The 12850-nt window shown below is 43.1% G+C and overlaps 1 protein-coding gene across 1 annotated transcript in view; it reads right to left on the reverse strand.

Moving 5' to 3' along the window:
- MRPL19 (mitochondrial ribosomal protein L19) overlaps positions 1–2626 on the reverse strand; it is an 8158-nt gene extending 5532 nt beyond the window's left edge. Inside the window, exons 1-2 of the mRNA XM_008590173.1 lie at positions 2524–2626; positions 2242–2362 (exon numbers count right to left, since the gene is read on the reverse strand). Of these exons, the coding sequence (XP_008588395.1) occupies positions 2242–2362; positions 2524–2626 (224 nt within the window). The remainder of the gene's footprint in view (positions 1–2241; positions 2363–2523) is intronic.
- Positions 2627–12850: the final 10224 nt, after the last annotated feature.

Below are 12850 nucleotides of genomic sequence, written 5' to 3' on the forward strand. Positions count from 1 at the left end.
ATTTGTTAAGTCAAGATTTAAATGTAGGCATGTCTGTCAGTCTTCAAAGTCTATGACCATAACCACAGGCCTCACACTGAGCTATACATATTATAATAAATTATGTTGGAATAGATATAAACATGTAAATAACCAATTGCAAATTGACTTTAAAAGTAATCTTACCCACCCTGTAACACCAAAGTCAAGGGTTTGGACCCCCATACCAACCAGCCACAAAAAAAAAAAAATTTTTTTTAAAGTAATCCTACTATTTTCTTCTTTAACTGACTTTAAACTTATTATGAAATATTTAATCTATAGAAAAGAATAAATGACATTACAATGAATATGTTTGTTCCTACCATCCACCTCAAGAAATAAATTATCGATACAGCTGAAGCCACTGTGCATCCCTCCCTACTCTCTACAGTTAATTACAATCCTGAATTTGGTGATTAATTCCTATGAGTTCCTTTCTTTTCCTCAATTTTCTACTCTGAAAATTTTGATACCTGCTTTATATTAACATTTAATTTTTTTCCTAAATTATTTGAAAATGTCAAATAGCAAGGCATTTCATTCCTCAATAATTTNATTTTTCACTACTGTATAATATTCCATTATACATATGAAGGTAATTCAAAAAGTTAGCGGAAAAATGGAATTAAAAGATAATATAAATCTTTCCAAGAACTTTTAAAAGACCCCTCATATTTGTCCAGCAACCTAATGATGAATATCTAAACCATATCTAAATTTTTGTTTGTTACAAACAATACTGCTATGTTCATTATTTTTTTTTTTAATCTAATTGACATATTGCAATTGTACATATTTCGGGGGTACAATCTGATGTTTCAATACATATATATGTTGTATAATAATCAAGTCAGGGTAGTTAAGTGTATACACTACCTAATGTTCATTCTTGTATGTGTCTCCTTGTACATACTTGTTAGTCTAAGTTGTGTACCTTCTGGGTGCAAAGGTATACACAACTTCAAGTTTACTAAATTTCACTAAATTGTTTTCCAGACTACACAATTTACATTCCTATTTAACTGAATTTTATTAAATGCTGCCCCTTAAGACAGACATATCTTTCCACTTAAGAAAAAAAAAAAAAAAAAAGAAAAGAAACGGATCCCCCTTACTGACCAGCCTCCAAAACAAACATTAAAAAATGAAAAAAGTAGTACAAGAAAATCTTCTCTGAATCTTTAGGTTCCCTAAAACCAAGTCTATTTAAATTTGGAACAACAGAATATTCTTTTAAAAAAATTTTTTTAAATTCCCAGAGATAATCCAATCAACAACCTACAACACCTTCCAAACCCAATAATCACAAATTGTTCTACCTAAAATTGGCTTTTTCTTTTTCTTTTTTTTTTTTATTTAAAGATGACCGGTAAGGGGATCTTAACCCTTGACTTGGTGTTGTCAGCACCACGCTCAGCCAGTGAGCGAACAGGCCATCCCTATATGGGATCCGAACCCGGGGCCTTGGTGTTATCAGCACCGCACTCTCCCGAGTGAGCCACGGGCTGGCCCTAAAATTGGCTTTTTAAAAGAGGCTGTTACACGTCTCTACAGATACACTTGACACAAATCTTGGGCCATTTAAATTCAGCGAACCAGGTTTTTATTCACGCTTTTTTTGGTTTTTGGGTTTTGGGGGGGGGTTGTCTTGGCGGCTGGCGGGTTCAGGGCTCTGAACCTCTGACCTTGGCGTTATAAGCACCCCACTCTAACCAACTGCGAGGTAACCGGCCAGCCCCCTTTTCATACTGTTTTGAAGAGCAAATTCCAGACACAAAACTGGTGGAGATTTTTTACCACTTCACTACGTCTGCCAAGAATTCCCGCCTGATACACCGTGAGTGTGGGCCAGTCCATTCCACCCGGGCTTAGTGTTTTGCGAGAGAATTTCTGCTCCTGAACGTACACAGGTATCAACAGGATGTGCTTCAGAGAAAAATCCTAGTATAGGACGCACACAGGCGGAGAAAAAAGCTTCAAACCCAGGGAATCCCTACGTGAAGTTCTGACTTAACAGAACAGCAGGAGAGTTCAACGCGGCCGCGAGGAAGAGCGAGTAAAGCAAAACTGAGTCGGGCGCGCTTCACATACGCGGGCTGACAAGCGCTACACACGCGCCGGTGCTGTGGGAGTCCCGGCCCCGGCCGAGACCTCGGAGGCAAACGCTCGTGCACTCGCGCACAGCCCGACTCGCCGCCTCTTGTCCAGGGCCGGCCTCACCTCCTTTCCGGGGCCCGCGAGGGGTGGCGCTTGTCCACGATGACCGGTTTCGACGGCGGCTGGAACGCGCCAGGCTCGGAAGGCCCCGTGCTCTGCTGACGGCCCGGCGCCGCGCCTACCCCTGCGGAAGCGGACGACGGAGGTCAGAACTCCGGGGCCTGCATCTCCCCCAACCCGCACCGGTGACCAAAGCCGCAGTCGCCCCCGACTTCCAGGCTCGCCTCTCCGAGCTCGGCCCTGAGCCCCTCCCGCGCCCCAGCTCGCAAGCCCCGCTCCACTTACGGCAGGCGACAGAGGCCGACGCACGGAGTAGTGTCCTGGCGGCTTGGAAGCGCCGGGCCAGGCCCACTGGGACCCCGCAGCCCCCTACAACGCAGGCCGCCATGCCTGCTTGCTCGGGTCGGGACTACAACTCCCAGTGATCACTGCGACGAGGCCGCAACCACCTGCCGCTGGATGGCACCTGCTATGGGACAAATTAGATATCTTTCCCCCCCACCCCCACCCTTTTCCGGATGTCTTAGGAAAAGTGCCTATTTCTCTAGTTTCCCATAATGTGCCAAGTTACACGCCTCTACAGGGGTGTTCTCCCAGCCTGGAAAGCTCTTTCCTCTCCCTCTGCATCAACTCTTCGCTTTCTCAGGCAAGCCTTCCCTATGTCAAAACCCCATTATAGGCTCTCGTTCCTAGTTGGTACCTTCCATTAGCAGCTCTAATCTCATTTGCAATTTTTTCCTATTTGTGTAATTATTTGATTAGTGTTTAACCTTGCCATTATACTATAATCTCCACAAGGGAAGGGAAAATGTCTTCTTTTGCTCACCATTTTATCCCAGCTCCTAATACTTACCTGGCCCTTACTATCTCTTTGCTGAATGCACTGCAAGAAGAAAATAGTTCCTAACAGGACGGCTAGTGCAATGTCCCTGAGACTACATTGAGCATTACCCCTTTGAAGAGCTAAAATTGAGTTTAGGCTGGGCAACTGTGGGTGGGGATAGATGGGAGAGATGAAGCTGGAAAACACAAATTCTAAGTCTTCTTAGGAAACCTGGAATTTTTCCTCTCAGCAATAGTGAGCTAATGGAAGAATTTAACACTTAGAGTAATGTGATCAATTGAATTAATGTCCCACGGCTACCTCAAATTCGACATGTCGGTACTGAATGCATCATGTTCATTTTCAAACTTCCCCCCCAGTATTGGCTGTCTCAGAGAATAGCTTCAACGTCTGCTCTGTTCCTTAAAATAAAAATCTCAGGGGGCCAGCCCGTGGCTCACTCGGTAGAGTGCGGTGCTGATAACACCAAGGCCACGGGTTCGGATCCTATATAGGGATGGCCGGTTTGCTCACTGGCTGAGCGTGGTGCTGACAACACCAAGCCAAGGGTTGAGATCCCCTTACCGGTCATCTTTTTAAAAAAATAAATAAATAAAATAAAAATAAAAATCTCAGTATTATCCTTGATTCTTCCCTGTCTCTCTCTGGAAAAAATTCCTTGAGCTACTCCGGGCACCATCACATATCTCAAGAACACTTATACTTTCTCATCCTCCCATTTATATTTTTAATCCAGGCCACCATTCCTTCTCCTTAGGATCACTGCAAATCACTGCAACTGCCTTCTCTTTGGTCTTCCTGCCTGTAGTTACCTTCTCCACATAGCAACCAAAAAGATGGCTCAGAAATGCACACCTCATCCTTGTCTTTCCCCAGTTTAAAGCCTTCCATAGTTTGAACTTATGGTGTTTCTGTTGGCCCTAAGATGAAAATCGAATTCTAAAAAAAGCTATCAACCTCTGCAGCCTGCTGCACACACTCTAGCTTACCATCCTGAAGATACATGAGCAAGAGAGTACCATGTTTTGAGGACAGAATTCAAAGTACTGTGAGAAAAGACAGGACCTTCTATTTTAACTCCACTTTCCTTGATTAGAACAAGAAGTTATCCTGTACATTCAAGAAATCACACAACCAGGGCTGGCCCGTGGCTCACTCGGGAAAATGCGGTGCTGTTAACACCAAGGCCCCGGGTTCGGATCCCATATAGGGATGGCTGGTTAGCTCACTGGCTGAGCATGGTGCTGACAACACCAAGTCGAGGGTTAAGATCCCCTTACCGGTCATCCTTAAAAAAAAAAAGAAAAGAAAAAGAAATCACAACCAATGAGTTTTAGATTAGCAAAATTTTGGCTCTTCTGCCCACCCAAAAAGTAAACTTGAAACCCTTAAGAAAGAGTAAAAAGAAAGAGAGACAAAAATGTTTGTTATTCATGTTCTCATTTATTTGTGGGAGCTAAAAATAAATAAATAAATACACAAACAAAGAGTGGGGCGGGGAAGAAGACACAGCAATTACAATTCCTTGAACTTGTTAAGACAAGTGAACAGAAATGATGTTGATGGGTGGGAGGGGGGAGAGAAAAGGAGGAGGGAGGAATCGGTAAAGGGACAAGAAAATCAACTACATTGTATATTGATAAAATAAAAATAATAAAATAATAAAAGAAAGTTTGACAAAAATAAATAAAATAGTTGGGTTTTCAGAAAAAAAAAAAAATGGTTGTGATTGATAGAGGTGAAGATTTTTCTGTAAAACTATGCCCAGAACAACTTGGCTTTCACTCTTGCTAGGTCTGGTCCTATGGGTAGAGGCAGAAAAATTAAAAAAAAAAAAAAAAGACCTTCACAGGAGGAGGGCAGGACTTACTAAGCATTTCAAAGCCATTCCTGCTGCCCCACCCTTCTACGGATGAAGAAATGGTTTTATAGGGTTTTACAAAACTGGAAGAATGAGCTAAAGAATCTTATTTCATTTTCTCCCATATTCCTGCTTACCCAATATCCATTAGGCCTTTCTGATCTTATCTTGATATTAAGAACAAGCTGGAGTTTTAATTATTCCCACAAACAACTTCACGGAGCAAAATCAAAGAGCACAGAGCTGAGGGGCCAGCCCGTGGCTCACTCTGGAGAGTGCGGTGCTGATAACACCAAGGCCATGGGTTCGGATCCTATATAGGGATGGCCAGTTTGCTCACTGGTTGAGCATGGTGCTGACAACACCAAGCCAAGGGTTAAGATCCCCTTACTGGTCATCTTAAAAAACAAGCAAACAAAAAAAACAACAACACAGAGCTGGCCTGACCATTTTGTGAGCTGATCACAGGAACAGAATTTTAATTACCTCTGTATTTTATACCTATGGGAAGGAGAGCATTATTACTTGGTGTTCAACAAAGGAAGAAAGTGTGGGCCAGCCTGTGGCTCACTTGGGAGAGTGTGGTGCTGATAACACCAAGTCAAGGGTTAAGATCCCCTTTCCGGTCATCTTTATTTATTTATTTTTTTTATTTATTTTTTTTCCTTTTTGTCTTTTTTCGTGACCAGCAACGGATCGCAACCCTCAGTGTCACGCCCGTACCGGACCGGGACCGGCAACAGGATCGCAACCCTCGGTGTTGCGCCCGCACCTCGCTCAGCCAGTGAGCGGGCGGTCTGTATGTGGGATCCGAACCCTCGGCAGGAGTGCCATCGCGCTCCCAAGCAGCACACTGTAGCAGTGCGCCACCAGGCCGGCCCCGGTCATCTTTAAAAAAAAAAAAAAAAAAAAAAAGAAGAAGTGTTCCAGGCAAACTCCCTGTGACTGTGACATCAGGATTCTTATCTGTTCTGCTCATTATTACACCCTCAATGCCTAATGTAGTATCTGGTACCCAATAAATATTTCCAGGTAAAATTAGGAAGCTAACTCTGATTGCACTTTAGGAAATGGATGAGAATCAGGAAACTATTTGAATATTCCAAGAGATATGTTGCTGACATGAAAAAAAAAAATGGTTCATAAAGTGTGGTCCCTTTGTTACTGGCAACAGGTTTGGCTTGCCCTCTTGCACTAAACAAATGATCTGAAAGTCCAACAGTTGGTTCAAGGATTGGAAGGTTTATTCAGATAATTGGCATCTGGGGGATGGCCAGGGTAAAATCATCCTGATGCCTGTTCTGGGGTGTATAAAGGGGAAGAGATGGGAAGGTGAGGTAAGGATTTTGTCTTGCAGGCAAAGGGGGAGACTGGTCTTTGGATCAGCAGAGGATCTGAGTGAGAAGATGTCAGTGTCCCATGTTGTACTGAGTGCTTTGGCATCGTGGAGTCTAGAGTTGATGCACTGATCAGCTTCAAACCCTTGAGGTTATTTTGGGGTCAGATCTCCTAAAGAGAGCTCAAAGAGGGTAACCTCCGTCAAGGATCAATGGAACATAAAAATACATGACTTGTACCTCTAACTAATGTGGGTGCAATTTTCCTTTAAGCAAGAAGGTGAGTTAATAATCAGCTAGGGTGCTTTGCCTTTCTCTTGGAGTTCCTTTGTTTGCAATTGATTAGGAAACATAAGAAAAACAAGAAAACTTAGTTTCAATTCTTAATTGTAGGTGTGCAGCATTTTAGGTAAATCAGCATAAGAGGGTGTAATGGGACATAAACAGAAATAAACTTTGGAGAAGGATCCTTTTGGGCCATGATTTCATCTCCAAGCACTTTCAGCCATATGATCAGTTTCTCAGTTCTCTGCTAACCTGGAGGAATTGATGATTATCAATTCCTAAGTGATGAGTATCAGATCTTAAGTTAATGGCTAACTGAAATTTTCTGCTTAGTCTTAGTTACCCAAAGATGGCCATTCTCTGGCTAAAGTCCCCTTCCCCTTGAGCAGCAATATCAGCACCACCAGGAAACAAGCTAGAAATACAAATTCTCAGGTCCCATCCCCAGACTTACTGAATCAGAAACTCCAGGAATGGAGCCCCACAATCTGTGCTTTAACAAGCCCTCTAGGGCCGGCCCGGTGGCGCAATGGATAGTGCGCCGCTTGGGAAGCGCGGCGGCGCTCCCGTCCGAGGGTTCGGATCCCACATGCAGACCGGCTCCCGCTCACTGGCTGAGCGAGGCACGGGAGCAACACCGAGGCTTGTGATCCCGTTGCCGGTCCCCGGTCCGGTATGGGGGCAACACTGAGGGTTGCGATCCGTTGCCGGACACGGAAAAAAGATAAAAAAAAAAAAAAAAAAAAAAAAAAACAAGCCCTCTAGGTAATTCTGATGATTATTCTAGTTTAAGAACAATAAAGGTAGAGGTAATGGAGATAAAAAAGGGTAGCTAAGAGATCTATTTGGGAGGTAGAGTCAGGCAGAACAAAGTTCTGAATTGTCTTAGCTGTGAGACTCCCATTCCAGTTTTAGTTGGTAATTACACCCAATTCACAGCAACTGGAGTGATGCTGCAGCTGCCCTGAAAGACGATGACATCATCTGTCCTCACCTGAAGTAAATTAAAAGGACTTGCCATGCTAATGATACCAACTTTGCTTTAAATGCTTTTGTCTTAACTGTACAAATCTGGTCTATAGCCTTTGCTTTTTCTTTTAAATAAATAAACGGAGGGAGTTGTAGAGGATTCATAAAACAAATGTACCTCACAGGGCCTGGTTTTCCAAAGCCTTGTAGTTTCAAATATTGACCTTGCAAAAGACAGGAAATTTTCCCTAGGCTATTGAATCTCTGTTGCAAGATAAGAATTGTAACACAGCAAGGTTGCTGGCTCAAAGACAGACTAGTTACTGATTGTTATGTAAAGATACTGAGAAACATAGAGGGAGAAGGAATGTTTGTTAAATCAAGCCTTTGTTAGTGGATCACTTAATTGCCTAACAGAATGCCATCTGACTTGTTTTTACTGAATGTTACCAGCTTCTATTGTAAAACTTGTTAAACTGTACTTAGCAAAACCCCACCTATGTCTCTTCCTGTAATTTCTTGGTCTGGAGAATAAATGCAGGAAGAGAACCCCAATTCCTGGTTAATTTCCCAAGTGGAAGAAATGCCTGGTGCTTGAGGAAGTTCTGGGATATTAACCCCTTTCTGGGGCTTCTCACTGCTCAAAAGAGATGGGCTTTGAGTAATCTTTGGCAGCTCCCTCACCCAGAGGAAAAGGGGTGACAAATCCATGGGAGGCAAAGCAACGAATGGTGCCCCTTGTTTCTCTTTTTCCTGGTGAATATCTTGAGCTGTAGGCCCTGTATCAAATGGAGACTTAAATACAGTCCTTTCCTGTGGATATTCATTGCACTTTGTAATGGCAAGTGTGGGAGACAGGGAAGGTGGATGTGAAGGGGACATGGTGATGGAAGTGAGTGATGGAGAAGAGACAGACTGGAAAAGGAAGCGGAAATAAAGCAGATCTTCCTCAATCATTCTTTCATTTATTTGTTCATTCACTCATTTGGTCAGTTAGCTATCTATTCTCATTTGTTTGCCTACTGTGTGTCAGATGACCTACTACATACCATGGGCTTGACTCTGGGGATACAAAGTTGAATAATCTGAGTTCCCCATAATAGGAGGTCGTAGGGAAGAGGAGGAACTGTCAAACAATGACAATCGATAGGGCTGGCCAGTTACTCAGTTGGTTAGAGCATGTTGCTGATAACACCAAGGTCCAGGGTTAGATCCCTGTACTAGCTAGCCACAAAAACAAAAACAAAAATGACAATATAGCCTGCTGAACACAATGGAAGAGGGAAGCACAGAGCACAGTGGGAATGTGAGGAGTAGGTAGATTGGGGGCTAGTAATGTGATACTTAATCTGACTTGAAAAATATTAACAGGGCACAAGTTCTGCAGGGTCGTAGCTAAGTATCTAGCCTGGAAACAGGGTCTGCTCATAGGCTCATGGAAGAGCAAATGTAGGAAAAAAGACACCACCCTGTCTTCACTGCAAGTCTCCCATTCGGTCTTCCATGTTGCTTCCTCTACTATCTTTTTATCTTAGACATAACGATGGGTAGAATGCAAAATATTTAACAATCTTCATGGGCAGAAGCATCACCCAGTCAGAATGGATGTCAGCCAATTCTCACATATGTTCTCCTATCACCTAATATCACCCCATAACAAAAGCTGTGTAAACATTTGCCTTGAAAAATGTTTGGAAAAGGTTGATGTATTCAGGAAAAGCACCCCCTGCTTTGTAAGTTTGAATCTGCCTTTCAAATTTGTTGGGGTTGGGAGTAGTGTGGGCAGCAGATCCTGGGCTGTCTACCTAAGCTCAGTGAGAACAATTCCAGGCTTATCTGTCCTAAGAACTGGATTTCTATGGTAAGATTCTGTTTCAGAAAAGCTATTAAGGCTAAAGTGTTTGGAATTCACTGAGTTGAATACATTAATTGATTATGAGAACTGAAACATCCTGTATCCACATAACTTAACAGAAGATAAGACTGTAAACTAATAAATAACTTTACTGTATTCTTCAGAAAACGTAAATCAAGTTATGTGGGCAAACAGCTATCTTACAAAAAAAAAAAAAAACCAGTTTGTTCACCTGATCAAATAATTTACTCATCAGGACAACAGTTTGCTCATAAAAATACATCTCAGGATGCTCACTGGTTATGTCCACCAATCCTAAACTATTATGTCAGGAATTTTGCTCAATCCCAACCAGTCCCTGCCTTGAAAGACCTACTTTAAATTACTTGAACCCAGACCCCAAAACTCTATAACTATCTTTCCCTTATTTTGAGACATAGTTAAGCCTCCATCAAGGTGGTGTCTCTCTTGCTGCAGGAAGTAGTAATCAGCTTTGCTTGGTCAACAGGTTTTTATGTGGTCTTTGTGGGGAGTCAACAGTTGACCATTCATTCATTCAACAAGTATTTTTTAAGCCCTGTAATATACCAGGCACTATTCTAGGCACTTGTTATAATCAATAAACAAAATAGGTAAGATTCCCTGCCTCATGGAACTTATACTCTAATGGGAACAAAGATGATAAACTGAAAATGAGTAAAACATAACTACATTGTATGTTAGATAGAGGTAAATATATGAAAGAGAATGAAGCAGGAAAGAGTAGGCAGAGTAGTGGTGGTCGTGTTCAGTTCAGACTTCATCAGGAAGGACGTGTGAACAAGACCTGGAGGAGTGGAGGGAATGAGCCATGTGGATATGGGGACAGCTAGGGGAAGAGTTTTCCAGCCTTGGGATATAGCAGGTACAAAGGCCCCGAGTACAGAGGGTCCCTGCTCTGCATGGTGCAAAGAGGCCCTACTGAGTCCAGGAATTGAGGTCAGGCGGATCATGGGAGACCAGTAAGGAAGCTACTAAAGTAAAAAAGGTGGCCTCTCAAGCTGCTGAAAGCTGCCCAGTGTTGTCATGTTTCCCAGTCAAGCAGGTAAGAGGCAGAACTTTGTGGCTTTGAGAGTCATGAAGAGAGGAAACAACCAAAAGAGTTTAGTACTTAAAATCTGCTGAAAGAGTAGTGTGGAAGTAGAGATAACCCCCAACCTTTTTGGTAAACAATACCAGATACTTAGGACCTTCCATTACCAGGTGCTTAAGGCCTTCCGTCACCAGAAGATTAGGACTTTCCGCTGCCAGGGGGAAGGGACTTTCCAAAGAGCCCAAAGTTCACCCTGTCCCAGGAAGGGAGCATGCTCACCTGATTGCAGGAACAGCATGACACCTTATCTTTGGACACCAAGGGAGGAAAGAGGGGGGGGTGGACCGTTGGTCAATACCTCAGTCTTTCCTTTGCCCGCCAAAAGCTAAAAGCTCGATGGTTTTAAAAATTGCTTAAAGTGGCCAATAAACTTGGGCCGGCCCGTGGCTCACTCGGTAGAGTGCGGTGCTGATAACACCAAGGCCACGGGCTTGGATCCTATATAGGGATGGCTGGTTTGCTCGCTGGCTGAGCGTGGTGCTGACAACACCAAGCCAAGGGTTGAGATCCCCTTACCGGTCATTTTTAAAAAAAAAAAAAAAAAAAAAAAAAGTGGCCAATAAACGGTGTACAACCCAGCCTGTTACGAAAGCCTGCCTACCAAACTGTATAAAAGATGCTTGAGTTAAGAGCTCAGGGCCGCTCCTGTCCTGAAAACATGGCGACCTCCAGCATGCCAGAAATAAAAACCTCTTGCTTGTGCATCAATCTCTGCCTCCTGGTCTTTGCGAGATGAGCCTTCCCATCAAGTAAGAATTGTGCTTTTAAGCCAGTCTTACAGTAGATCTCGAGTGTTCTCACCACACACACACACACAAAGGTAACTATGTGAGGTGATGTATGTGTTAATTAGCTTGATTATGGTAATCATTTCACAATGTATACGTATATCAAAACATCATGTCATATACCTTAAATGTGCACAATTTCTATTTGTCAACCATCCCTCAGTAAAAGAGGGTACCACACCTCAGGATGGCGGTCTCTGGCAATGAGTATCCTCACCTCATTACTAATTATGAACCCCCCACCCCATAGCTTCAGTACACAGAGACCATATCTTTTGAATTTTTACCTAGGAGTAAGGAAATAAATAGAAGTTAAATATGGACATTTGGAGGACAGTAGAATCAGGTTTGGGGGCAACAAGATCCCTCTGGTACTTGAGTAGTTAATTCAGTCATTCTCTGTCTCTGGCTCCATTTGGGTCTGGTTGTAACTGGACCTGCCATCTGCCTGCCCACAGCACTGAGGAGCCCAGTGTCCTTGTGCTTCCTACATGGGATTCTTGAGGGCAGCTCCAAGCTGAGAAGAGTTTTGTAATGCATACGGTATTTGCTGGCTTTTTAAAATTTGCCACTTGAAGGCCCAGCCCGTGGCTCACTCGGGAGAGTGTGGTGCTGATAACACCAAGGCCATGGGTTCGGATCCTTACATACGGATGGCCAGTTAGCTCACTGGGGAGAGCATGGGGCCGACAACACCAAGCCAAGGGTTAAGATCCCTTTACCGGTCATCTTTAAAAAAAAAACAAAAAAACCTCTTCATTAGGAAAACACTAGTGGGTTTTCTTCAACAGAAAGGTTGCACTGTATTTTATGACAATACATTTGTTGATAGTTTTCTAGTATGTTACTTTTGTTAAAGAATTTTTTTTTTTTTTTTTTTTTTGGTGGCTGGCTGGTACAGTAATTGAACCCTAGACCTCAGTGTTATCAGCCCCATGCCCAAACCAACTGATCTAACTGGCCATCCCTTCAAAATAATAATTATGGAGCAACTCCTGTGTTTCAAGAACTGCTATAGGCACTAGGGTTACAGTAGTGAGCAAAGTAAGGCCGCTGTTCTCATTGAACTTCCTCTGATGTGAGGACACAGACAATAGGTATAATATGATATCAGCCAATACAACGTACACTGACTGGTAAGAGAATAAAGTGGGTAATATGAACAGAGAACTGGATGGAGTGAAAGTGCAGGTCATAAGAATACCTGGGAGAAGAGAGTTCCTATTTTTAAACACTCACATAGATTATCTGCCAATAGAGAGATGTAGGATTGTCTTATCGAGTTTTTATTCATTCATTCATTCATTCATTATTTATTTATTTATTTTTAAATTTTTTTTGGTGGCTGGCCAGTCTGGGGATCCACTTATCAATTTTTTTTTTTTTTATCCTTTTTGTCTTTTTTTGTGACCGGCAACGGACCGCACCCCTCAGTGTCGCGCCCGTACCGGGCCGGGACCAGCCACGGGATCGCAACCCTCGGGGTTGCTCCCGCCCCTCGCTCTGCCAGTGAGCGGGAACCGGTCTGTCTGGGGGGTCCG

Source organism: Galeopterus variegatus, unplaced genomic scaffold, assembly GCF_000696425.1.
Source record: "Galeopterus variegatus unplaced genomic scaffold, G_variegatus-3.0.2 Scaffold5903, whole genome shotgun sequence".
Taxonomy (NCBI): Eukaryota; Metazoa; Chordata; class Mammalia; order Dermoptera; family Cynocephalidae; genus Galeopterus; species Galeopterus variegatus.